Raw genomic sequence first — 26,255 nt, forward strand, 5'->3', positions numbered from 1 at the left:
GCAGGTTCTCCATTGGAGCATTTGGCGGTCTCCGCTGAGGTTTGCTGTCTGGAGTTAGCTCAGCGCAAACGCTTGCTGCTCTGCGGTCTGACCAGCGGCACCGTCCTCATCTACCCGATGGCCCTTCCCCAGGAGACGCTCTGCATCCCCCCTCCGGAGAGCCTCTCCAGGGTGCTCTGCCTGGCCGTCGGCTCCCAGGAGAAGCACCTGGCGGTGGCCTACGAGGACTCGTTGTGTCTGTTTGAGATCACCAACAGAGACGGCTTCCCCACAGTGGAGGGACCCCTGGAGAGGTTCCCGCTGTCCCTCCTCCACTCCCCGCTGTCCTCCATGGCGCTGCTGTCCAAACGCCGGCTGCTGTACGGGACGATCTGCGGGGAGGTGAAGCTCCACGACTTCAGCCGGGGCAGCAGCTCCGATCTGGAGCCTCATCGCAGCAGAGTGACCTGTGTGACGGCAGGTAACTGGGGGGACCACGCCCTGGTGGGCTCTGAGGACGCCGTACAGAGGCTGTGGGGCCTGAACCCGCTGGTCCTGGACCACACCATGGAATACAAGGTCATTACTTTTACTCTCCAACCAACAACATGGACAGTAACACAAAGACAGAGACACATCAGCAAGCTTGTATTTTAAATGCTGATCATTTATTAGCAGTAATATTAACATATAATAAATAATATAATGTAAGCTGATGTCAGGCTATTTTAGGTCTTTAATAATTATTATTATTATTACGTACAGCAATCCTCAGTCTGAGTTTTTTCTGCTGATGTTCAGGGGTTTTTCTTCGAGGGCGTCCTCTCTGCTGCTTTCTCTGAGAGCGACCAGTTCGTCTTCACAGGATCTCAGGACAGAAGCATCAACGTCTGGGACGTCGCTACAGGTACGTACCGGTGCGGTCCAAGAGGTCTCCTCCAGTCACCCGTGGCCGCCACTAAAACTGTGGCCAGAACACCTCAAACTGCAAACTTTAAGTCAATTATGACTCTTTGTATTTTGAATGTTTGATCCACGGAGGTTTTTGTATTTGTAAAACTTTCCTCAATTTTAAAATCCATAACTTCATCACAATGTGAAGTCTCTGGGCCGAGCGGGAACTCGCGGGCCAAATACTTCTGTGCCACAAACCCCAGAAGTAAACTACTAAATTCTGATTGGACTGAACCGTCACTCTATCTTCCCGTCAGGAAACCTGCTGTATGTTCAGTACGTCGACTCGCCCGTCGTCAGGATGGTGACCTTCAGGAACGGCTTTGTGGGCTTGTCTCAGCAGGGCTCCGTCATCAGAGAGGTGTTTCGCTGTCCGGACCACATCAGTCCGGACCACAACCCATTGAGAAACGTCAAGGCCCAGTACCGGGTCACCTCCAGGGAGAAGAACCGGGACGGCCAGCAGGCCCCCGGGTCCGACCTCCAGGACTTCAACCCGGCCCAGCTCAATCTGAACCTCATGAGCACGTTAAGAGCCAAACCCTCCTCCACCTGTCTCATACTGTAGGACACCGGGTCCCTAACTGGGGCCCCAGGACCTCCAGGGGCCTCTAGGTTTTAGGGTGTTTCAAAAGAAAATGAGAAAAAAATGTATTTTCATAGTTAAATTTAATTGTGAGCAGGGTAAATGTACATATGGCTCTATAATGTAAAAATAACATTTTCATTAGAACGTCCTCATATTTTTACCAAAATATGGCTCAATTCTTTCTTCTGCTTGTTGATGCACCTGATTCAGCCATATTTTGCCAAAAAATGTGAATGAAGTAAAATCGTTCGGGTGGACAGAGGGCTGGTTCATCATGCTGCAGAGGTGGTTGGACGAACTGACCACAGCTGCTGTCCTCAGAAGACACAAGACGCCCCTCTCCCGACTCCAGGGGGTGAGTTTTTCATTATTTTCAGTGGAATATTCCTTTAACAGGCCTGTGAGTGACAAAAAGGAAAATAAACACTGTCGGTGTAGAATATTTGATGCCTAAGTCCCTCCCCTTCCGCTGGACCACCACGGGACCTTTGGAAAAAATTACACACATGATGTTTGTCAATTTAAAATCTACATTTGAAAGTCGCAGTTTGATGTAAAACTGTTGAGGTATAAGACTGTGAAAATACATAATTACACAGGCCGCAAATACGTGACGTCGTAACAGTTTCTCTCAATGACTGAAGCTAACGTCAAAGAACTTCCATGAGAGGATGATGTGATAAAAGGACAGAGAGTCGTTGGATTAAACACAACAGGCGAGATATATTTCTGCGTGGAACACAGCTGAGTTATCTTATTAGCAGCAATGAACGTTAGCTAGCATTACCATGTTTATTGTTTTTGACGTATATTGTGCGAGACGAGAGATGTAGTTCATTGAACGGGTTTCACACAAAAAGACACGCAACTTTACTGTTTTACGACAAACTGCGGCTTTCTTGACGGACAAAATCATACTTTAAATTGACAAACGTGTGTGATTCAGGGCTCAGTTCAAACCGGATCAAAAAAATACCGAACTTTCCAAAATAACGTCCCACGGGCCGGAAGCGGAAGCGAGTGACTTCAGGCTCTGTTTCGACTAAAAACTGAATATTCACATAGTTTTAGATTCTTATCATTATAATGTTTCCATGGCAACCTGGCAGAGGCTCTATCCACAACCTGGAGGAGTGTAACATTAAATAAAAAGCATGAGATTCATTTAATAGTATAATATAATGTTACTAATTTCATATAATAGTGAACTCTATAGGTTAGCACTAGTTGAATATTTAATACAGCAGTTTCACCTTTGTGGGTTGTTTTTATTCATTAAATCCTTGTGCAAGAAAAATGCTTTACATTGGTTTGTAATTATAAAAGTGCTAACTCGTCAATCATATCAAATCATAAATCTTATCTATTGTTATGCCAGGGAAATGTTCTCACTGTACAGCCCTGATTAATAATACCTTCTCTGTATGAAAAGTGCAATTAGATAACTTCTGTTATGAATTGCCACACACACACACATATATATGTGTGTGTGTGTGTGTGGCAATTCATAAGTAAGCACATCGTGAGAAGGGAAATTTCCAGAGTCAAATTCCTCGTATGCGTACCTGGCAAATAAAGATGATTCGATGAAGATAAATCAATAAAAGATAAATGTTTTTATATAACATTAGGTAGGAATTTATGGGGATTTTGCATGCAAAGATAATTAAGGACAGCCTGATTACCAATTAATTAATTATTTGATAGATTAGTTGATGATTATAGATAAAGATAATCATATTAAGCTGCTTTTTTCTTGTATATAGAGTTTTTAAGTCTCCCTGTCTGTGAAAATGAGTCAAACTTATAGACGTAAACAAATCTCCAGTCCAGTCCTCCTCAGTCTCGCTGCCTTGTTAACATAAGCGGGGCCTTAAAGTGGAAGAGGTTTGTAAGGCAACACTTTGGTCCAGCTGAAAGAAAACAGAAACATGATTGGGCCATAAACTCAGAGAGCAGATAAAAGCTTTTCCTGTGAAACAGAGTTTGAAATGTGAGTTTGAGTTAAATATTAACAGAAGTGCACCGACCTGCTGCTTCACCTGAGCTGCTCGTCTGCTGTTAGTTTCAACTCCACCTCCGAAGCTTCAGCTTTAAACTTGTGCGAAGTTTTTTAACGTCTGTTTATTTTTTCTTCAGTCAGAGCGGAGAACCAGCGATGGCCAAACTTTGTGCAGTGATTTCCAGTTTGTTGCTGACAGTCGGAGTCGTGGCGGCCCAGACAGGTACGAGCTGTGCCGACAGTAACTATAAATACACGGTTATACTACTGTTCAAATATTTATCCGATGAACAACATTACTGAGTGTTTTAGAGCTGCAACTACAGATATTTTCTCTATCAATCAATCTGTGTATTATTTTCTAGATTAAATGAGTAATTGTTTAGTCCATTAAATTGAATATAGTATAATTATAATATGTTCAATCAACAGTCCAAAAACAATCTTGCCACAAAGAAAAACATGAAATCCGCTCATTTGAGAAGCTAAAACCAGCGATTGTATCAAGAAAAATGTATAAAACAATTGCCAGTGAATAAATCTGCAAGGATCAACTCATAGTTTCTGTTCTAGAATGTTTTGATTATTGATTAATCAAAATTTAAAAGCTTAGTAAGTTTCCAGTTTTGTTGTAGTTTGAAGACATCAGTAAATTCTTTTTTAACTTATTTTGGATTAATTAAAAAAGTAAGTGATAATAAAGATAATTCGTGTACAAGGTGTAGCTTTTCTTTCCTGCTAGTATCATTATATTGGAGGTCATATAATGGATGCACACCTATAAACTGTGTTGCAATTCTCCCTCACTCAACATCTACTAAAGTACTGTACTGAATTTGATATTCCCGTACTTAAAATGAGTAATACTATTTCATGCTACTTCTATTTCACTACATTTCAAGGGGGGATTTAAGCACTTTTTACTTTACTAAATATATTTGACCTTGATTATTCCACAATTACAGGATAAGAAATACCTTATTGATCCCCAGATTCTTGTGTCACAATTGCACATCAGGGCATTAAGGAATAGAAATAATTATGTAAGTAAAGAAAATACCATGAAAGTATCTAAGAATTTTCTCCTCACATCAAATCTTATCTTAATAATGAGCACGCAAGAAAACAGCTGTTCGCTCCTGTTAATATCATTATTTGGGTCATATGTTTCAAACTTTGGACAAAAGTGGTGAAAATATGAACATACGTAAGTTTGGGGTACTTTTAAGTAAATATTGTACTGCACTACATTTATCTATCTATTTACAAATGTATACCTTTACTTTATTGCTAAGTTGTCTGTGAAAACCCTCATTTAGAGATCCCTTAATTTAAAAGGCAAAACAAAATTTTAAAAGCCCATAATTAAGTAGATTTTAAGGTGTACATGAATTCTGTCAATGATCAGGTGTTATTAAGGTTAAAGGATTTTAGTTTATGACAGGGCTCTGAAATATTTTAAGCTGCAAATCTATGATATTTTGAGGGTTTCATATGTTTAACATATCCATTAAGGGGTTTTAATGGATTATCTGCACAATTTAAAAGGTGTGTAATAATGTGTAAAAGTTAACAGGAATGTTGAGGTTAGTTGATTTATTTTAGCAGCTACAAGAGTTAAATTTGTGTTAGTTGATGATTTATTTTGCAGCTATTTTAGCAACATTTTGATTAGAATATATTGACCAATTATTATCCAATAGATCCATTAGCTCAAACAGTGTAGATTAGGCTATCTTACAGTATCAGTATAGCTGAAATAAATAATTTTACTGCTTGAAAAAATATGCCAGACTTTTAAGTTTATTGTATTTTTTTTTTAAATGGAAAACAGTTTCTGGAGGTTCGCGCTGAGCTTGGATGACCTCTGACCTCTCTGTGTGCTTGTGTTGCAGATCAGACTCAGATCAGCGAGCGTCTGCTGCCTCAGTGGCTCACTGGCATCATCGCCGTCTCCATCTTCCTCTTCCTCAGCTTCGTCGTCTTCCTGGTGAAGAAGGCCTGGTGTGAGGAGCCCAGCAGGTCCGTCGTCTGTTTAATTTAACTCATTTTGACCAACAGGAACATTTATGTGGGAAGACTATCGACAGACAAGTAAACAGAAATCACCTCTCAACACAAGAGACAATACTTCTAATCCAAGAATATCTTAAACTTCACTACATTTATCGAGACAAATTTGGGTTTTAGTTTGTTGGTTGGACATTTGAATCCGAGAAACAAATATTTTTTTTATTATTTTCAGACAAAACAATAGTCAGCAGAGTAATTGATAATTACAGTGATCAGTAACCTGAGGAGGAAAATGCTGAAAAATCCCTAATTGTGACTTTATAAACTTACTTCTTGGAGTCCGGTCTAAATGTTGGACAAGAGGTTAAAGTAAAAACTAATACAACTGATAAATCTGCTCTTAAAATCTTAATTCTGATTTTATAGACATAATCACTTTTCATAGAGACAATAGATTTAAAGAAACTAATGTTTAATACTGTGGTCTACTTATATAATGCATCTGTCTGCAGGAGGAAGGTCAGTGTGGTGTCCGACAAAGATAATGACTACGCTATGACCATCGAAAACGCCTACGAGACCAACGAAAACGCCTACGAGACCTCCCTGGATATGGTCAGGTACGACCAACAACAACTAATTACTTTACCTTATTCCTGCCATTGTGACTGAGGGGACTCTGTACTGCAAACAATTAGAATTTGAATGCAAGTAAATGAAAAAGCTAAATCATTGCCAGACAATGGCCGCTGGTCAGAGATTGCGTTCTGGCTGTCTTGCTCTCTACACAGACTTTTTACCCAAACTAAACTCTTTTAGCTGCTAAAACAAACCATTAGCTAACCTTAATTTAACTCCTAAAGTAAACAGTTAACTAACCCAAACTAAACTCTGTTAGCTGCTAAACTAAACAGTTAACTAACCCAAACTAAACTCTGTTAGCTGCTAAAACAAACCATTAGCTAACCTTAATTTAACTCCTAAAGTAAACAGTTAACTAAACTCTTTTAGCTGCTAAAACAAACCATTAGCTAACCTTAATTTAACTCCTAAAGTAAACTCTTTTAGCTGCTAAAACAAACCATTAGCTAACCTTAATTTAACTCCTAAAGTAAACAGTTAACTAAACTCTTTTAGCTGCTAAAACAAACCATTAGCTAACCTTAATTTAACTCCTAAAGTAAACAGTTAACTAAACTCTTTTAGCTGCTAAAACAAACCATTAGCTAACCTTAATTTAACTCCTAAAGTAAACAGTTAACTAACCCAAACTAAACTCTTTTAGCTGCTAAAACAAACCATTAGCTAACCTTAATTTCACTCCTAAAGTAAACAGTTAACTAACCCAAACTAAACTCTTTTAGCTGCTAAAACAAACCATTAGCTAACCTTAATTTAACTCCTAAAGTAAACAGTTAACTAACCCAAACTAAACTCTTTTAGCTGCTAAAGTAAACAGTTAACTAAACTCTTTTAGCTGCTAAAACAAACCATTAGCTAACCTTAATTTAACTCCTAAAGTAAACAGTTAACTAACCCAAACTAAACTCTGTTAGCTGCTAAACTAAACAGTTAACTAAACTCTTTTAGCTGCTAAAACAAACCATTAGCTAACCTTAATTTAACTCCTAAAGTAAACAGTTAACTAAACTCTTTTAGCTGCTAAAACAAACCATTAGCTAACCTTAATTTAACTCCTAAAGTAAACAGTTAACTAACCCAAACTAAACTCTTTTAGCTGCTAAAACAAACCATTAGCTAACCTTAATTTAACTCCTAAAGTAAACAGTTAACTAACCCAAACTAAACTCTTTTAGCTGCTAAAACAAACCATTAGCTAACCTTAATTTAACTCCTAAAGTAAACAGTTAACTAACCCAAACTAAACTCTTTTAGCTGCTAAAGTAAACAGTTAACTAAACTCTTTTAGCTGCTAAAACAAACCATTAGCTAACCTTAATTTAACTCCTAAAGTAAACAGTTAACTAACCCAAACTAAACTCTGTTAGCTGCTAAACTAAACAGTTAACTAAACTCTTTTAGCTGCTAAAACAAACCATTAGCTAACCTTAATTTAACTCCTAAAGTAAACAGTTAACTAAACTCTTTTAGCTGCTAAAACAAACCATTAGCTAACCTTAATTTAACTCCTAAAGTAAACAGTTAACTAAACTCTTTTAGCTGCTAAAACAAACCATTAGCTAACCTTAATTTAACTCCTAAAGTAAACAGTTAACTAAACTCTTTTAGCTGCTAAAACAAACCATTAGCTAACCTTAATTTAACTCCTAAAGTAAACAGTTAACTAACCCAAACTAAACTCTTTTAGCTGCTAAAACAAACCATTAGCTAACCTTAATTTAACTCCTAAAGTAAACAGTTAACTAACCCAAACTAAACTCTTTTAGCTGCTAAAACAAACCATTAGCTAACCTTAATTTAACTCCTAAAGTAAACAGTTAACTAAACTCTTTTAGCTGCTAAAACAAACCATTAGCTAACCTTAATTTAACTCCTAAAGTAAACAGTTAACTAAACTCTTTTAGCTGCTAAAACAAACCATTAGCTAACCTTAATTTAACTCCTAAAGTAAACAGTTAACTAAACTCTTTTAGCTGCTAAAACAAACCATTAACTAACCTTAATTTAACTCCTAAAGTAAACAGTTAACTAAACTCTTTTAGCTGCTAAAACAAACCATTAGCTAACCTTAATTTAACTCCTAAAGTAAACAGTTAACTAACCCAAACTAAACTCTTTTAGCTGCTAAAGTAAACAGTTAACTAAACTCTTTTAGCTGCTAAAACAAACCATTAGCTAACCTTAATTTAACTCCTAAAGTAAACAGTTAACTAAACTCTTTTAGCTGCTAAAACAAACCATTAGCTAACCTTAATTTAACTCCTAAAGTAAACAGTTAACTAAACTCTTTTAGCTGCTAAAACAAACCATTAGCTAACCTTAATTTAACTCCTAAAGTAAACAGTTAACTAACCCAAACTAAACTCTTTTAGCTGCTAAAGTAAACAGTTAACTAAACTCTTTTAGCTGCTAAAACAAACCATTAGCTAACCTTAATTTAACTCCTAAAGTAAACAGTTAACTAAACTCTTTTAGCTGCTAAAACAAACCATTAGCTAACCTTAATTTAACTCCTAAAGTAAACAGTTAACTAACCCAAACTAAACTCTTTTAGCTGCTAAAACAAACCATTAGCTAACCTTAATTTAACTCCTAAAGTAAACAGTTAACTAACCCAAACTAAACTCTTTTAGCTGCTAAAGTAAACAGTTAACTAAACTCTTTTAGCTGCTAAAACAAACCATTAGCTAACCTTAATTTAACTCCTAAAGTAAACAGTTAACTAAACTCTTTTAGCTGCTAAACAAACCATTAGCTAACCTTAATTTAACTCCTAAAGTAAACAGTTAACTAAACTCTTTTAGCTGCTAAAACAAACCATTAGCTAACCTTAATTTAACTCCTAAAGTAAACAGTTAACTAACCCAAACTAAACTCTTTTAGCTGCTAAAACAAACCATTAGCTAACCTTAATTTAACTCCTAAAGTAAACAGTTAACTAACCCAAACTAAACTCTTTTAGCTGCTAAAACAAACCATTAGCTAACCTTAATTTAACTCCTAAAGTAAACAGTTAACTAACCCAAACTAAACTCTTTTAGCTGCTAAATCATCAGCTAACCCAAACTTAACTCTTTTAACACAAAACTAAAGCTGCAGGTCCTGCAGGTTTATTAGATAACCGGAGAATAAAAACTTAAAAGAGAAATAATTTATTCCTTTGCTCTCAAATAAAGTTATTTGTAATTATGGAGTCAGGGTAAAATATTGAGATAAAACTTTTTAGAGATTAAAGTGGTAAACTAATGAGATGAAGAGTTGTCTGCAGTTCTTTCCCAATTCAAGTTGTTAATCACAAAGGAGGAAAATACTATTTTACAGATGGACTTATTACAGGCTCCTAACTAAAGCAGGTTATACAGATGTTAATTAAAGTGCCACCTTTTTCTTCTATGTTTGCACCGTCACTGTTTTTTCTCTCGTAAATTTACCACTTTAATATCAATGAATATCCAGACACTTTTTTCCCCCCTAATATGCTGTCATAGTTTACGGTCTCCATCTCTACAGGACAAAAATTAAACGATCATTATTTGTGTTTGTTTGTGGACCAGGAGCAAAGAAAACACGAACGCCTACAACAACCTGGTGATTGACAGCACTGATGACAAAGTTACCTCCATGTGACTTTCCTGCATTGATTCTATTGGCTGTCTGAGCGTTATCTTCACCAACTCTGGACGGAGAGACACAAAACACAGAAAATTATTTTTAGAGAAACACGTACATTTTACAGATGTTTTTAAAATGTGTCTTTGTTTCGTCGTACCTTTTGTCTCTTTATTAATTAATAATTAATTTACTTACACACTTCTGTGACCGTTTTCATTTTATCTTCAAATGCAGCAAGATTACATGAATTATCAATATATTAGTTGTTGTTTTTCAGACTGTTTGAATGGTCTACAGTTGCCTCTTGATGCAGAGATTCAGAGCAGTAAACAAGAGGAAAAGCAGCCGTCGCCTGTGATCTTTGTGCTCATTAATAAGTTATCTTTTCTAACAAACTGCTGTGTCGGCTCTCATTACTGATCAATGAAGGAATGACCTGTGATTAATAATTAAACACTCAGCAGTAAAGTCTCATTATACAGTGCCTGCAATAACAGCAGCGAGAGGGTGTTTGGATAAGTGCTGGCGCTGCCACACACATGTAGTCATTTTTTCCCCTGTGTGCGAAGTAATTGTTTGATTTTATTACAGCAGCTGCTTTAGTGGAGCATTATGGAAAATTAACTCCAGGAACATGCTTAAGCTTTTCAGAAAGTCAGTTTGTGCAGAGCCTAAGCCCCTCCCCTTCCATTGGACCACTATGGACCTTATTTTGGAAAAAATAAGTTCAGTAGTCAACAGCGAGAGACAACAAATGTTTTGATCCCTTTTGAATTGTACCCTGAATTACACACATTAGTCAGTTTAAAAAAAATGTCTAAAAAGTTGTGTATGTGACGCATGTGGGAACCTCCGTGTCTGAAAAGTGAAGCCAGTACTTAAGTAACTTAAACCTGCGTCCTCTCCAGCAGCCAGCAGGGGGCGACTCCAGCGGCTGCAGAAAGAAAATGTTTCTACTTGTCAGCTGATTTATTCCCTCAGTAAACACTTCCTGATGAGTTTCTGGTCTCAGTCGCTAGTTTCAAGTCTTCTTCAACACAGCATGATGTTCATTTAGTAAATTATGGTCCCATTTAGAGGAACAGAGACCAGGAAGCAGGGGAGGCTTTAGGGCGGGGCTACAAGCTGATTGACAGGTTGCTACCATGGCGACCTGTCAATCAGGATAGAGGCGACTCATATCCGCTGCTCTGTGTACATTTAACCAGCTCTGCTGAAAGTGAGTACGTTTTGTTTGAAGGTTGTTTGTCGCTAGCTAAAATTAGCATCCCAGCTAATATCACAGTTAATGTGAATTACAGATGCACCTTGCTAACCAAGCTAGCTAGCTCCACCCTCTCGACCAAATATGGTCACGTCTGGTTCCAAAAAACAAGATGGTGACGGCCAAAATGACAAACAGAACAGCGGCCCACAAACCAACAGGGGACGTCACAGTGACTACGTCCTATGTGATGTCATAACTTTATGTCTTAGTTACTGACACTAACACCTGTCACAATGTAACGCCATCACGCCCAGGATGTTAACATACAAGCAACGTGGCCGGGCTTATATTGATTTTCACCTCTAATATTTTTCCCCTCATTCTGGAAAAAAGAGTTGACTGTATCAAAAACTTAGTTGTCGCTTGCCGTTGACTCACGTACATATTTTAGAAATAAGGTCCCATGTGGCAAAGGGCTCCATTAGGCTCTATTGAAGTGAATGAGAAACTCTAACTTATCACTACAAACACACACTCAAGCTTCCCCCCCCCCAAACGCGATCACTGGAAAACGAGTGTCTGTAAAAAGGCAAATATATTTTTACCTCCCGAATTGACTCAGGCAGCTGGCTCAGACGAAGGAAACGTGGAAAACTGGTTAGTTCACCTTGCATGTAGTATCAGCCCCTTAGAAACCTGAAGGCCACCCATCCAACAAAGGTTCTGGAACTGAAGAAGTCTCTTGAATGAGGGACGAAACGTCTTCTAGTATCTTCTACCATGACCTGGATGACTGAGAACCTTCACAGATTTCTTACTGGGCCACCGGTTGTTCCTCTGGATCGGGTCTGATGAGGAAAACATAAAACAAACAGATTTTAAAGTTCAGGAAGACTCCAGAAAGGCAGATGGTGCCGTCTCTACATTTTAATAAAACACAGATCAGTTAGCAACAGATGATTAATAATCAGAACAGACAGAAAAAACATTCACAACACATTTTCACAGCTCGTTCAACACCCAATCAGAGAGCCTCTTTTGGATCAATGCGTCTGAAATGGAGTGAAGCTCCTCTGTTTGGGGAAAGTCGACAAATCAGTTGGTCTCGACAATAAAAACCTGGTTCAACATGTGAAATACAACCTACAGTTACAGCTTGATGTTAAAACAAAGAAAGAAGTCTGTAAAACCCCCCAAATGCTGCTCACCATAAAGTCATTAGCTCTAGTCTGAGCTTTAGGTTGGGGTCTATTTTCTTAATGTTAAAGATAAAACTGTAAAAGTTACTGTTTTTGGAGCCAGGGAGGTCAGTGCTCAGCTTCAATCTGTAATGTTAAAGAGGTCTGCTCATTTTCAGGTTCAAAATCTTAATTAGGGGTTGTACCAGAACAGGTTTACATGGTTTAATTTTTAAAAAACACCATATTTTTTTCTCATCCTGCACATTGCTGCAGCTCCTCTTCTCACCCTGTGTGTTGGACGCTCCGCTCTTGAGCTACAGAGTGATGCATCTTGTACAAAATCTTTGTTGGGAGTTGCACATGCGCAGTTCCCAGGTAAGGACTACTAGCCAATCAGAAGCAGAGAAGGGCGGGTCGTAAGAAACAAGGTAGTGTGATCCAAATCAAAGCCGCTTCAGACCGTAACCTAGCAGATGGTAGAAGTTACTCTCAAGTCCACAACATCATTGTTCCACATCTTACAATAACCCACTACAAAAATCACCATATTTCAACTCTATTTTACATAAAAATTGGCCAAACGTTTGCTCCGTAGCTTTCACATCAGGTGTAACATCATAGCTTAACTTTAGCTGTGTTAGCCAACGTTTACAACAACTCCGCTCTTGAACAGCCTGAAGTTACATTGCCGTGTTTATTTTAAATATAATTCCCAACCAATAAAGCAAACTTACAGGTTGTGTTTGTGAATTTCCAGAGTTGCATCGTCTTTTAGGACTAAAACGTTGAACTGTTGCCGGTGTTCTGACGATCTCTGCTGCCTTGCCGAAAAATGCGACCATAGCGCAAATCGATAGACTCGACTCTACTCTACCTGCTCCGTTTTCCACTGCAGACAGTACCCAGAGATAGTACGCAGCCTGACGTCATAGCGACGCCACACAACGGCCATGACGTAATGTTCAATGCGACACACACACCAGCGATCCACACAGCTTTCTCTTTTTTAAGAGAAAGCTTCCTCAGAATGTAAAGACAGATAAGCGGTATGAAAAGCTTCCAGCTGTGTTTTCCTCTGCCGTTGTTGCTGCAGCGGTCTGTGTGACGGCGGGAGCAGAGGGCTCTGTGAGCGGCCGGCTGGCCTCACACGCTCCTCCCGCGGGTCACAGCAGGCTTCCCCCGCCGCCACAACTACAAAAATATTCAAGCACATTTTTGTTCCGCCATCACTTCTCGTGAAACTGTCAGTATTGTAAATCTACACAGCTGATTTCACCTCAAAACTTCTCAGAAGTGGATTTAATGATGAAATAATGTATGAAAACTAAAATATAAAACTTCCTGTTGCCTCTGTCTGGTGCAATGATGATGCAGTGAAAAGTGATGATTCTCTCTGACCAATAGTTTCCCTCAGCTCGCTCGGAACCTCGACAGAGGGGATATGAAAAAAAGTACCTGGAAGCAGGAACAACATTTCTACAATGGAAAACCAAACAAAGGCGAGTGGAGCCAAAGGGCCTCCGCTCAGACTAGCTTGGTTTGAGGGCGTGTCTGACCCCGCTAGCCGCTTGGCGAGCTTTATGACGCGTTTTCATTGTGACGTCACAAGTAAAGGAAGTGAAGGGCTGGACAACAAACCAGCTGTTTTCAGTTCAGAGCCGAGTTTTCTGTGGGAGATGGGAACTCACTTTGGGCTTTTTCACTTTGCAAACCTGTTACAGCACAAAAAAGAGAAAAAACTCAAAAAAGGAGAGGGGAAAAGCTAAATAGCAGAATACCACCTCTTTAAGAACCACAAATCAAGCCAGAAATCTTTGTGTAGTCATGGACTCAGACCTGAATTTGAGGAGCCACATTAAGACAATTACAAAGTCAGCATACTATCAGCTGAAGAATATATCAAGGATTAAAGGACTCAGCAGGACCTGGAAAAACTTATCCATGCATTTATCTTCAGTGGACTCGACTACTGTAACAGTGTCCTTACAGGCTCCCTAAGAAATCCATCAGACAGCTGCAGCTGCTTCAGAACGCTGCTGCTCGAGTCCTCACTAAGACCAAAAGGTGGATCACATCACTCCAGTTCTGAGGTCTTTACATTGGCTTCCTGTATGTCAAAGAATTGATTTCAAAATCCTGCTGTTAGTTTATAAAGCACTAAATGGTTTAGGGCCAAAATAAATTTCTGATCTTCTGCTTCGTTACGAACCATCCAGACCTCTCAGGTCGTCTGGGGCAGGTCTGCTTTCTGTCCCCAGAGTCAAAACTAAACACGGAGAAGCAGCGTTCAGTTATTATGATCCGTATACAGTCAGGTCCATAAATATTGAGACATCGACGCAATTCTAATCTTTTTGGCTCTATACACCACCACAATGGATTTTAAATGAAACGAACAAGATGTGCTTTAACTGCAGACTTGGCCAGGTGTGTGTTATTCCCTCATTATCCCATTTACAAGGAGCAGATAAAAGGTCTAGAGTTCATTTCAAGTGTGCTATTTTCTATTTATTTGCTATTTGCTATTTATCAGTGAAGCAAGACTGAAAAATCAAAACAAACCCAGCAGAGAGATAGCAAAAACATTAGGTGTGGCCAAATCAACTGTGAGCTCAGCAACACCAAAAGACCCGGAAGACCACAGAAAAAACTGTGGTGGATGACCGAATAATTAAAATAATATAATAATAATAATAATAATAATAAAAAGATTAGAATTGTGTCGATGTCCCAATATTTATGGACCTGACTGTATCTGGAACAAACTCCCAGATAACTGCAGGTCTGGTGAAACTCTTCTTTTAAATCAAGACTGAAGACTTTGCTTTTTACTGCTGCTTTTAATTAAATTAAACCTTTCACTGCACTGTAACGTCCGGTTTTCATTGTCTTTGTTTTCAGATATTCAGTGCCCTGCACTGTAGATTTTACTGTCCTATTTTACCCTGTTTTTAAAATGTGTAGTTTTATTTTTTCAATTTCCCTTTGTTGTTTTTATGTTTAATGTAAAGCACTTTGAATTGCCTTGTTGATGAAATGTGCTATACAAATAAACTTGCTTTGCCTTACAGAGTGAGTCAACGAGAATCGGGGGACATCCCGCAGGTAGCAACAGACGAAAGAGCACAGGGAAGACCAGGAGGCCGCCGTACAGATGTCATCCACTGTGCAACGCCACTCGTGGAGTGCGCCCTGATGGCGTCCAGGGGACACACAGGCCTGTGGGATAGCCTCGCACAGACAGTGATACAGGTGCTGCGAACAGGCGCTGTGAAGGCGCCAGGTGGCCGTGCGCGCTACATAGCAGAAAAGCGTGCGCACCGGGCGGAGGAGGTGAGATGTAGCTTCATCCTCAGACCCATGGGGGGGAGGAAAGAAGCCGGGAGGGTAATCACCTGTGATCAGAAGGAGCTGGTGATGCTCTGAGGCGTGAAAGCAGTATTAGGACAGCAGAGCTGCCGTCACCCTGGATCAGGAGACACGGCGGAGCCACAGAGAGGGCAGCCAGATCGCTGACCCTCTTGGCCGACGTCAGAGCCACGAGTAGAGTGACCTTAGTCGAAAGGAACCGCAGAGCCGCTGTATCCAAGGGCTCGAAAGGCGCTTGGGTCAGGACCCGTAAAACTGCACCTCCTTCAGGAAACGCTTCACCAGCAGGTGAGTGAACACCGTCCTGTCACCGAACCGTACTGAAGGCCAGACCTCTGTCCGTGAGCAGAAGGTCAGGAGGGTCGCGCTCGCGGCGGGGGAAGAAGGATCGTGGGTACTGTCATGCGTAGCCAGCCACCGAAAGGATTATCTAAAGTCACAAACGAAGTCATCTTAACCCTCTCCCTTTTTTCCACGTTGCCTTTTGACCCTGCCATTGTATCATCAACATCATTCATTAATTTAGTCACTTCAAAGCTTCACGCCAAAGCCGTGGTGCCATTATACTCACTCTGCCTGTTTTACGTTTAATGTCCACTTGATGGCGCACTAGAGCAAATGACGCCCCGTGAAGCTTCGGCCCACGAGTGAATCAACTTGATGCAAAGCTTGTTTATGAATATAAAACAACTGATTATCCAAATACTTGCCGATTAATTTTATCTTCGTCAACTAATCAATTTCTCTCTCTTGCGTGCAGAGTTTTGTGTGCATGCCGTACTGCCGACAGCTGCCTGCACCTCGCGGGTCTATTTCAAGTAGCCGGCTGTTTAAAAACGATAAAATATTCTCTGTGTGGTTCATCAACGGTGATAAATTATCCGAACGTCCCGCGGGGTACGAACAACTCGGCACAACACCAGTGAAGCTGGAGCTCCGTCTCTTCAGCAAGTGTTCCTCTTCCGCCGCTGCACACATCCACGCTACGCCTACACGTGCGCACTGACGCCCCAGGGTTAGGGTTACAATTTAGGATTTATTTACGCACTTTAAAAACATTTATTGAAAGTTTTATTCTTTTCACATGTTTATTTACAGCATTAAACGTTGAAATGTTTATTGTAACAGGCTGTATATTAACTTATTGGGAGAAAACTGGTAGTTCTGTGTAAAATCAGCACCCCCATATCACCAAAATGGCGTGATCCTGTTTCGCTGCGAAGCTTCGACTGTGAGATTGACAGTTGAATCAGGCTCCGCCCATCGAAGCATCGAATCTTCGACCTTTCGGGGTCAGGCCTAATCTCTACGTGTCGGCATTGGCCTTAATATTTTGTTAAAGCTTTATAAAATAGAGAATTTGAGACATTGACATTGCCCTTTTGAAATAATGATCACTCATCACGGAAAACTATATATATATATATATATATATATATATATATATATATATATATATATATATATATATATATATATATATATATATATATAGATAGATATTTTAACATTAGATAAAAAGTTCAATTTTAGTCTAATAGTATACTGTTAATATGTTAAAAGTATAAAATTAATTCCAGTTGGAAAAACAGTTTCATGTTTTCAGTCATTAAATACTTGTGCAAGAAAAATGGTCTACTTAATTTGTTAATGCTACTATCTCAACAATAATCAGAATCATTCATGCAGGAGTTCAACATCTGAAAGTTTACTGTAGCAGGTCAAACTGTTTTTATGTCCCGCCCCCTCCAGTCTGTGATTGGTCAGTTTACGAAAAGGGAAATTAAATGCTCGTGCAGACTAGACGTCTTTCAGCGTCGGCCGATGGCCATGCCGTTCACACTACACAACTTGGCGTCTTGTTTAAGGGAATTCTTGAAGGAGTTCACACGTGACTGATCGGTGACAGGGGCGCGCACATTACACGACCTGACAGCGACTCTGTCACCTGACGCTGGTCTCCAAACCACGTTTGGTCAAGAAAACACGTGAAATGTGAAACGGGAAATGACGCAACACTACACACGAAACCGCTGCTGTTTATTATTATAAAGACAAAAAATGTACCCGCGATCAAAGCCCGACTGTCGTCAGTGTGAAGTCGGCTTAACGAGCACATCGATTTTATGAAAAGTTGAATATGTTTCAACAAAAGGCACCTGATGAGCTTACAGCCAGCTTACCAAACTCACAACCTCCTTATCTTCTCCGTGCTGACATTTTTGTAACCGAGCGCGATGTTTTGAATGATTAGCGGCACGGCGGGCAGGGTGGCGGGGGGATTATTGTAGGTTGTATAATTACGGTAGTTACTTGCACATTGTGCTCGTAAGTCGATTTTTAGGGGCATATGCATATGGGCAAAATGGTCGCACTATAGAGCCCTGTGCATGAAGCATTGCTGAAAAAAACTTTCTCGCGCTTTTATTTTGTAGGCACAATCACTTAAGAGGAAGTGATTATGTGAGTAACTGCTGTCATGACTGATCTGTTTCAGCACCAGACGCTATCAGTTTCCATCCATCGTCAACCGTTTATCCTGCGTACAGGTGGGGGGTTGGAGCCAATCCCAGCTTACATTGGGCGAAAGGCGGGGTACAACCTGGACAGGTCGCCAGTCCATCGCAGGACGCTATCAATTTATTTATTTTATGAGATTATTTTTATTTATATTTTTCTGCAATTGCGCCGCCTGTTCCCGACCGCTGCCTTAGATATTACACTGGGGTTATCTCTTGATAGATAAGACTAGTTTTCCTCCTACAGCAGCCTCTTCTGTGTGTTCCGGGATCAAAGATCATGTTTACTGTGTGGATGTTAATCATCCACAAGAGAAAGTTGAAGACTTGTGAATAATTTACAGGTTTTCTTTCAGTTTTTGCGTCGGTGATTATTCTACCGAAGCTGAAGCACCGATGTAGTTCCCCGGTTAATCTGGTCTGAAGGTATGTAATGTTTCCACAATACCTCTTGCTTAAAGAAAAACATTGCACTGTTTGCATATTTTAAGCTGTAAGCTGATTTTATTTGGAGGCAGGAGGTAAAACTATAATAAGGAAGTGACCTGTATCCCTTTACCACAGACACAAAACTGCGGATGATCGTTAGTGCTCAAATAGTGTTGCTCTGCTTTCTCCGCTGCATTGTTCATTACCTAACAACACGTCCTCATACCTAAACAACAAAATAAGTCAATTGTCCAGTGCCCCAAACATTGAAAAACACAACCACATATATGAACGTTTCCGAAAACGACATATACGAGCGTTGGCAAGTACAAGTCCGGCAAATGGCTTACTGGACCTTCAGTGACCTAAGTCACCTGATGTTTGTCATGTAGTAAACGGCCGTAGTTTGTTTAGGTTAAGGCAACAAGACTACTTGGTCAGGGTTTGAAAAGGATCGTGGTTTCAACATGTGAAGAGTAAGCATGTCCAAAACATGGAGACCTCCTCAGTATATCTTTGTTTTTTAGTTTATCGTCATCACATTTACAGTCACAGGTGTAGTGAAGGTGTCGGGACGACATTCAGTTGCATTATTATCTGCAAGGTCTTGTTTGTAATGCTGATATTGCCTTTGAAATTTAGATTTTCTTCTGGAATGGTAAGATAAATGGATTTACTTACAATAAATTCATATGGTTTAGCTTCTTGCCTATCAAAGGAGACCAGAAATATGCCTACAGGCCTAATGGTTGAGTTATACCCAATTCATTTTGGGTATGTTACTTTAGTTTTGTTTTTCCTGGTGAAAGGGCAACGGTTAAAGAAGTTTTTAATGAGCAGCAATGCATGCACACCACTGCAAGTCTTTTGAATTGGCTCACGTCGTCCCTTCAGCCTCTGTCTCATGCTCCTTTTCTGTTTGTTTGCTGCATTTCAGTTAATAAAACATGAGCCAGTCACCGGCTGAGCCTCGACCAAAGATTGAAACATGGACCAAAGAAGACGTCCACCAGTGGCTGATGGCCGAGGTCAAAGTTAATCGGAGTTGTGCAGACTTATTTGTTGAAGAGGACGTGTCAGGAGAAGTTCTATTTGCTCACCAAAAGAAAGATATTTTAGATTTAGGAGTAAAACATGGTCCTGCTGTCAAAATCACATCTTATCTAGAAAAAATGAAGACAGGATCACAACATGAGTCAGAGTTCCCAGCTGGTGTGAAAAACTGGACAAAGGAGCAAGTGGCCGAGTGGTTACTGCAGCACGGGAAGGTCGATGGCAGGAAGGCAGAACGATTCAAAGAGGAAGACGTGTCTGGAGATTGCCTCGTTTGCTTCGGGAAGCAGGATTTCCTGGATCTGGAGCTGAAAAAGGGTCCTGCTGTAAAGATTCTGAAAGAGCTGGATCAACTGAAAAATAAACCAGAGCCGACACCGTGTCGCGTCCTTCCTATCAGCACAGCGCAAAATGAATCTCTGCAGAAAAATCTGCCTCCGGAGAAACCTCCAAAACAGAAGAAAACTCCTAAAGAGGTGGAGGCACTAACGCCACAAGGGAAGACAAAAGAAACAGCTGAGGTAAAATTCAACGTTGTATATCATTTACAAACAACATAATACTGCCAGCTACTTAAAAAAGAAGTCATAAAACACTTAGTATTGCTGCCACTGTATTTGTTGTGCATTTAAAGTCAAATTAAAAGCATGTACATTAAGTCTTTTACAGAAACATCTGCCAAACAGTAGAGATTAAATAATAAAGAATAAAGAGATAAACATAAAGGGAGAAAAGGCCGGCTTGGGGTATGTTATGTAGGTCACGTATAGACTGGCTTCTTTTATACACACACTCCTGGATGTGCAGCCCGGGGGCAAAAGCTCTTCGGTAGCCGCTCATAAGACCGTAGTCAACGTAGGTTGCGCATTGTTTGTCAATTCTTGTTGACTTAATAATCAACTGCCATTTCAGAGTTGGATCTGTTTGTTTGTGTTTCATTTTGCATATTAATATAACAGCACGACCGCGCTGCAGGTCACCCAACACCATGGGGACCCGAGTTAGACTTAAGTCGCACACACAGTGACTTCAGGCTCGACTTGAGACTCGTCCTCAAAAGACTTCAGACTCGACTCGGACTCGAGGTGCGGGACTCGTGAACAATGTTTATTAAACGTCTGATGAGCGTTCCGTTATTCCCTCCCTGCGTTATCTATAACCTGCCTACGTAACACGTAGAATCAGCTGCGCGTATTAAAGCTTTGGCTTTAAAACTTCATACAACAAGACCCAAACACAAAGAAACGCTGAACGCAACATTTAGGTTAGTAACCTGAGGTTAGTGAACATGTTTAGCTCAGCATTGACCATCTGACGTTAGCTTGCTTCTTGCTTCAGCTACGACCTACGGGAGGTTTAAGATGAATGAGCGTTTGTTTACTTGCCAAACTTCATTTACGTCCCGCTGGCTGCCATCACGTTAATTATTACCGTCGGCTGCAAACCGGTTACAGGTTTATTGTTGATCATGTAACGTCACAGTTTTATTTAGTTATAACGTTGCACTGGGTTTGACAGTCTGCAGGGTGTGTTGACTTACAGTAGTTAATAAGCCATTAATAATAAGTCATTAATTGCATTGCACATCACATGGTTGTGCTCTGTAAGTTAAAAACAGGTTACAGTTACAGAATCCCTTTATAGCTCTGCAGTTTTATAAGCAGCCTGGATTGAACGCAGCAGCTGATACAACATTCATTATAACCACCAGAGACTTGACTTGGACTCTAGCTCAGAGACTTCAGAGCATCTCTGAGCGACACCGGACGTAATGTTGTTCAAGTCAGCTGCTCACAGCTAACGTGGGGGGTGGTGATGGAGCAGTGGATAAGACACATGCTTTTGGTGTGAGAGACCCGGGTTCAACTCCACATGGTACCGATCCACCACTGTGTCCCTGAGAAAGACGCTTAACCCCTAGTTGCTCCAGAGGCGTGCGACCTCTGACATGTATAGCAGCTGTCGCTTTGGATAAAAACGTTAGCTTAATGAATAAATGTAATGTTACTGCCTGTGAGGCGCCCACTTGGCAGGACAGAGTGGCGTTGAGCGACGTTTTGTAAAAGCACTGAATACTTCTCTCATAAACGCATGTGCAAAACAGTAACGTCGAGAAAAGTCGAGACTCTTGCTTAATTTTTTTGCTGTCAATCTCACTGTCGAAGCTTCGCAGTGAAACGAGGATCACGCCATTTTGGTGACATGGGGGTGCTCAACGTCTGATTTTACACAGGACTACCAGTTTTCTCCCAATAAGTTAATATACAGCCTGTTACAATAAACATTTCAATGTTTAATGCTGTAACTAAATATGTAAAAAGAAAAAAACTTTCAATAAATGTTTTTAAAGTGCGTGAATAAATCCTAAATTGTAACCCTAACCATGAGGCGTCAGTGTGCACGTGTAGGCGTGTGTGCAGCGGCGGAAGAGGAACACTTGCTGAAGAGACGAGCTCCAGATTCACTGGTGTTGTGCCGAGTTGTTCGCACCTCGCAGGACGTTCGGATAATTTATTACCGTTGATGAACCACACAGAGAATATTTTATCGTTTTTCAACAGCCGGCTACTTGAAATAGACCCACGAGGAACCGCGACGTGCAGGCAGCTGTCGGCAGCACGGCAAAAACTCTGCACAAGACCGGTGAATGACTGGCACGCGCGAGAGAGAGAAAATTAACAACAACAAGCGTCAGTTTAGCTTCGGCTCGCAATCGCAGCGCACAAAAACACACAATGCGACCATCAGGCGACTACAGGCAGGACTTGACGATTCTGATTGGACTATGTAAATCCTTAGTCGGGGACAGATCTACTTGATGTATTATTCACTAATTGCTCCTTATGTGTTTTCTGCAGAACCCGTCTGTGGTAATTAAAACCACCCTGGATAAACTGGGAAGAAATAAACTAAAATCTTTTAAATTCCACCTCAGAAATTACAACAAGGAAGGCTATAACTCTGTTCCTCAGAGCAAACTGGAGGATAAAGACACGGTGGACATCGCTACCTTACTGACCGCTCACTATGGCTGCGAGGACGCTTTACAGGTCACACGAGACATTCTAAAGAAAATAAATCAGCGTGATCTTGGTTCGCAGCTTGAGAGCACGATTGGTGAGTAAACTAGTAAAGTTTTTTAAATCATTGCAATATCAAAGCTTTTCTTTCTTTTTTAAGCATCTCATAATCTAATATTCCCAGATTGTTATTATATCTTCCAGTTTCTACACACACATATTGATTTTCAGGAAAAAAACTTTTCCCAGGTATAACTAGATGTTTGTTTTCTGATCACTGCAGAAATCTATTAATTATTTATTAATTCACTCATTTGTTTACACAGGAGTGAAGGAGATTCGCGCAAGTTCTACTGAAAGTGAGGAGGAAACGGACGAGTCAGAGACGCCTCCAAGAACAAATCGTAAAAAACGGAAGAAAAAGAAAAAAAAGATCTTGTCTTTGTTTCATAAATGTCAAAGTACATTTACCGTCCTGCTTTGACCAATCATCCTTACACTGTGGTGGCAGCCAAACGTTAGAAGGAGAGGAGCTTGATTTGAACTCTCACAGCCCAAAATTGTTCAATAATAAATAAGTAAATAAGCTAATAAAGTCATAGAACAGTAATTAATGCTAGAATATTTTATATTTTGAAACCTGCATCATTTATGTTTGCAAGCTAGAAGTCTTAGTTTGCAGACCCCAGGAAGGATAGCTGTTGCTTCGGCTACAGGGATCTAATAAATGAAATCGGACCCTCGAGGGGCATATGCCCCCTTTTGTAGATTTTATAGTTAAATGCATTAATCTGGGGCCGTATTACAGGAAGTCTTAAGTAAAGACAGGAAGAGTCTAAGATAGGATTTTTCTCTAACTTTTTATTTTTTTATTTTTAACTAACTTTAGGAATCCTGTCTTAGAGGTGTTTGTAACCTGCGTCGAGAAATCCAAATAACGCTTAACTCTGGAGATTAAAGAGAGAGAGTGGGCTAAAATAGCAGACGCACTCTCCGCCGCATATCTGGCGTCCAGCGGAGCGTTGATGCTGCCAAACACAAGTAGAAGAAGAAGAAGTCCATTGACAGTGATATGAAGACACGGGCCACTGTAGTGTCCACAGAGCAGATGAAACCGCTGGTGCTCATCAGTGACCCCGGCAGAAGACTACTTTTCTCGGGAAAGTTAATAATGACAGTAAAAAAAAAAAAAGGCTAATAATAATAAAGGCTGCTGCTAACGTCATCGTGTTTTTCATGTATTTCTTGAATTTAACGATCTCCTCATATCAAAGCCTTGCATTAGGATCCTTTTGTTACATCTTTACATTATGTTTTATAATGAGACATTATCCAGCGTCACATCGCCTGCACATGTGTAGAATCAATTAAGTTCCAGCTGTTGACATTTTTGATTTTGTAAAAAATAAAAGAGCAGCCGTGTGGATTAAACGAGTTATTAAACTCTACCTGGTGGAAAAGTAAAGTTAGGACAGCTCAACAGTTCTCCTGAAGTTAGGAGAGTTTATTTAAGAAGTTAGGATGCTTCTGTAAAACACTTTTCTTATCTAGAGTTAGGAGAGGAACACTGACTAGGGAACTGTTAACCTTTTTCCTAAATCAGTTCCTAACCCCTATTACCACGGTTACCAAGCAGTAGGGCTGGACGATACGGCCAAAAGGTTTCATATCTTTCGATGTCGATAATTATCACGATAAGTATCAAATCGTTCTTTCTTTCGAGTTTAAAGGCTGATTTTTGCTCCTGAGTTAAAGTTGAAGAAACCCGATGGTTAACTGTCGTTTAAACTCTTCATTATATTCAACACTTGAAGCCAAACAGAGGATCACTTCAAAAATCTGAGGTAGAACATACAAAACATTTATGATAAAATCTTAAATATGCACGAGTAAAATTAAGTAAAAGCTTTTTTCAGTCATTTTTCCTCAACAAAATAAACATCTTATTAAAAATTAAGTCCTAATTCGTGTATTATTCAAGTGAATAAAATCAAACATTTATTGAATATTTATTGAACATTTATTATATTGTTATTGAAAAAAATGTTATTGTTTTATTGTTCAGGCCTACCAAGCAGTTAGGATAGGATCTGCCGTTAGGAAGTTTCTGTAATACGGCCCAATAAATAGGCTAGACCTTTGAAGAACTTTGCACTCTTGGTAACAATTTTGTGCTCTAGTAAATAATCTGATCATAAACACATTGTACAGATATAAATGGTGATGACACAGAAAAAAAGTCATTTATTTAATGTTTTTACAACAACCCTACATTTCCTAACATTTTATTGCCTTTATACTGAACACATGTAACAATGTTTTATTACTTCCTGTTAACATAATCCAATTCATCTTATTTCCATACTGTATATACATTGTGTAAACACCTTATTTTTAAAACCGGATTCAGTTCATTTTGAACAAACTGGATGTTTTCAGGCCGCCATAGTCTTGTTAGGCTAATTAATGTGAAACACTGAAGCAGTTTTATAAATAATAAGCCAAATTTGACTATGCATAATTAACATTACAGGACGATACTGACTACCAGCTATATATAGCGTGCTAACCCAGCGTTGTGTCGGACAGATTTGTGCAGCGGTGTTCGTGAGGGAGAGCAAGAGAGAGAGAGGGACGCGAGAGGATGTGCAGCACGAACACGCGCTGCCTGAAGCTCTGCAATCAAATTCAATTTTAAATAGGCCTAGTAAAAAAAACGAAAATCAATCTGTGGCGGTCAGCGCTGATACTGTGGCGGGTCGCCACAAATAAATCGTATGTGAAACACAGCAGGTACTTTTTAAGATATCGTATTGTCTGTACAGTCAATATATCATGTCTTAAGATGTCTTATTGATTTTATTTAGATTTTTTGGTACATGTTTGTCATGAAGCAACAGATTGTAGCACTGTGCCCAAGACAAATTCCCCCTCAGGGACAATAAAGTGTATTCTATTCTGTTCTATTCTTGTCAGAAACTGTATTTAAAATATCTTTAACACAATTTCTACTGTCATATTAACAGAGATACAAGGTAGTTTATATTTCATTATACAACACAAGGCTGTTTAACGAAAAGAAAGTTTGTGGTCCATTCATTCTACACACACAAAACTTATCAGGTAATTAAATGTGATATCTGTAATTCAGTTTTGACTGGGCGGTCCCAAACTCTTATTTGTGCTCCAAGGAGTGAGGAGGGATCTCTGAGGGGCCATGAGAGAGAGCAGCCTTCACAGAGGTCTTTTACTGGACCCCTTATTGGATATCAGTTATTGATTGGACGCTGGAGTGAAGACCAGAGTAAAGGGCCTGAATCCCAAATTCAACCCTCCTTCTAGGGATAGTCTGTCCAATGACTTGATATCAGCCCGGTACAACATAGAAAAAGGATAGTAAAGAATTCATAAAACCTTCCTGTCACACAAAATTGAAATCGATAAAAAGAAACCCAAGCCTACTTTTGGTGGCTCTAAATGAAAAGTCAGTACGCACCCTCTGGTGTGTTTGACAGACTGACACTGTTACCCATAGAGACCTGCTGCAGCATACCTCATAAAGAAAGCAATGTTCACCAAACATAGCTCCATAGTGCAACTAGTGGTCGAAACTTCCCAGGGTGCCTGAAAAGATAATGTTGGTATTGGCTTGACTAGTCGGTACCTGGTCAGAACGAGAAGTTTTG

At 39.8% G+C, this 26,255-nt stretch overlaps 3 protein-coding genes and 1 long non-coding RNA gene across 14 annotated transcripts in view; 3 read left to right on the forward strand and 1 right to left on the reverse strand.

The window, feature by feature from the left end:
* Positions 1-1,963, forward strand: part of LOC119888722 (NACHT domain- and WD repeat-containing protein 1-like) — a 27,069-nt gene extending 25,106 nt beyond the window's left edge. Inside the window, 3 exon segments of the mRNA XM_038699422.1 lie at positions 5-558; positions 781-886; positions 1,191-1,963. Of these exon segments, the coding sequence (XP_038555350.1) occupies positions 5-558; positions 781-886; positions 1,191-1,501 (971 nt within the window). The 3' untranslated portion in view covers positions 1,502-1,963.
* LOC119888730 overlaps positions 1,584-26,255 on the reverse strand; it is a 51,562-nt gene continuing 26,890 nt past the window's right edge. For 9 of the 10 annotated variants that reach the window (XR_005441939.1, XR_005441931.1, XR_005441937.1 and 6 more), the window contains 5 exons: positions 11,604-11,846; positions 9,797-9,855; positions 5,397-5,604; positions 3,553-3,769; positions 1,584-3,435 (listed from right to left, as the gene is read on the reverse strand). This is a non-coding gene — a long non-coding RNA (uncharacterized LOC119888730). The remainder of the gene's footprint in view (positions 3,436-3,552; positions 3,770-5,396; positions 5,605-9,796; positions 9,856-11,603; positions 11,847-26,255) is intronic. The other variant, XR_005441933.1, reaches the window with a different exon arrangement.
* LOC119888726 (proximal tubules-expressed gene protein-like) lies at positions 3,614-10,186 on the forward strand. 2 transcript variants are annotated; one of them, XR_005441928.1, is made up of 5 exons: positions 3,614-3,747; positions 5,420-5,546; positions 6,050-6,157; positions 9,734-9,867; positions 9,899-10,186. XR_005441928.1 is itself a non-coding variant. In XM_038699426.1 (4 exons), the coding sequence occupies exons 1-4, from the start codon at positions 3,681-3,683 to the stop codon at positions 9,804-9,806; spliced, it is 375 nt and encodes a 124-aa protein (XP_038555354.1). In that variant the 5' UTR covers positions 3,614-3,680; the 3' UTR covers positions 9,807-10,186. The 2 variants fall into 2 exon arrangements, 1 of the variants encoding a protein (XP_038555354.1); XM_038699426.1 differs by having other exon boundaries at positions 9,734-10,186.
* On the forward strand, positions 14,986-23,794 carry LOC119888724. Its single transcript, XM_038699424.1, has 5 exons — positions 14,986-15,836; positions 18,424-18,493; positions 19,434-20,070; positions 22,408-22,666; positions 22,896-23,794. Exons 3-5 carry the CDS (start codon positions 19,444-19,446, stop codon positions 23,051-23,053), a joined length of 1,044 nt encoding a protein of 347 aa, XP_038555352.1. The 5' UTR covers positions 14,986-15,836; positions 18,424-18,493; positions 19,434-19,443; the 3' UTR covers positions 23,054-23,794.

Source organism: Micropterus salmoides, unplaced genomic scaffold, assembly GCF_014851395.1.
Source record: "Micropterus salmoides isolate LMB-PRFRI ecotype aquatic unplaced genomic scaffold, ASM1485139v1 Ms_hic_scaffold_5, whole genome shotgun sequence".
Lineage (NCBI taxonomy): Eukaryota > Metazoa > Chordata > Actinopteri > Centrarchiformes > Centrarchidae > Micropterus > Micropterus salmoides.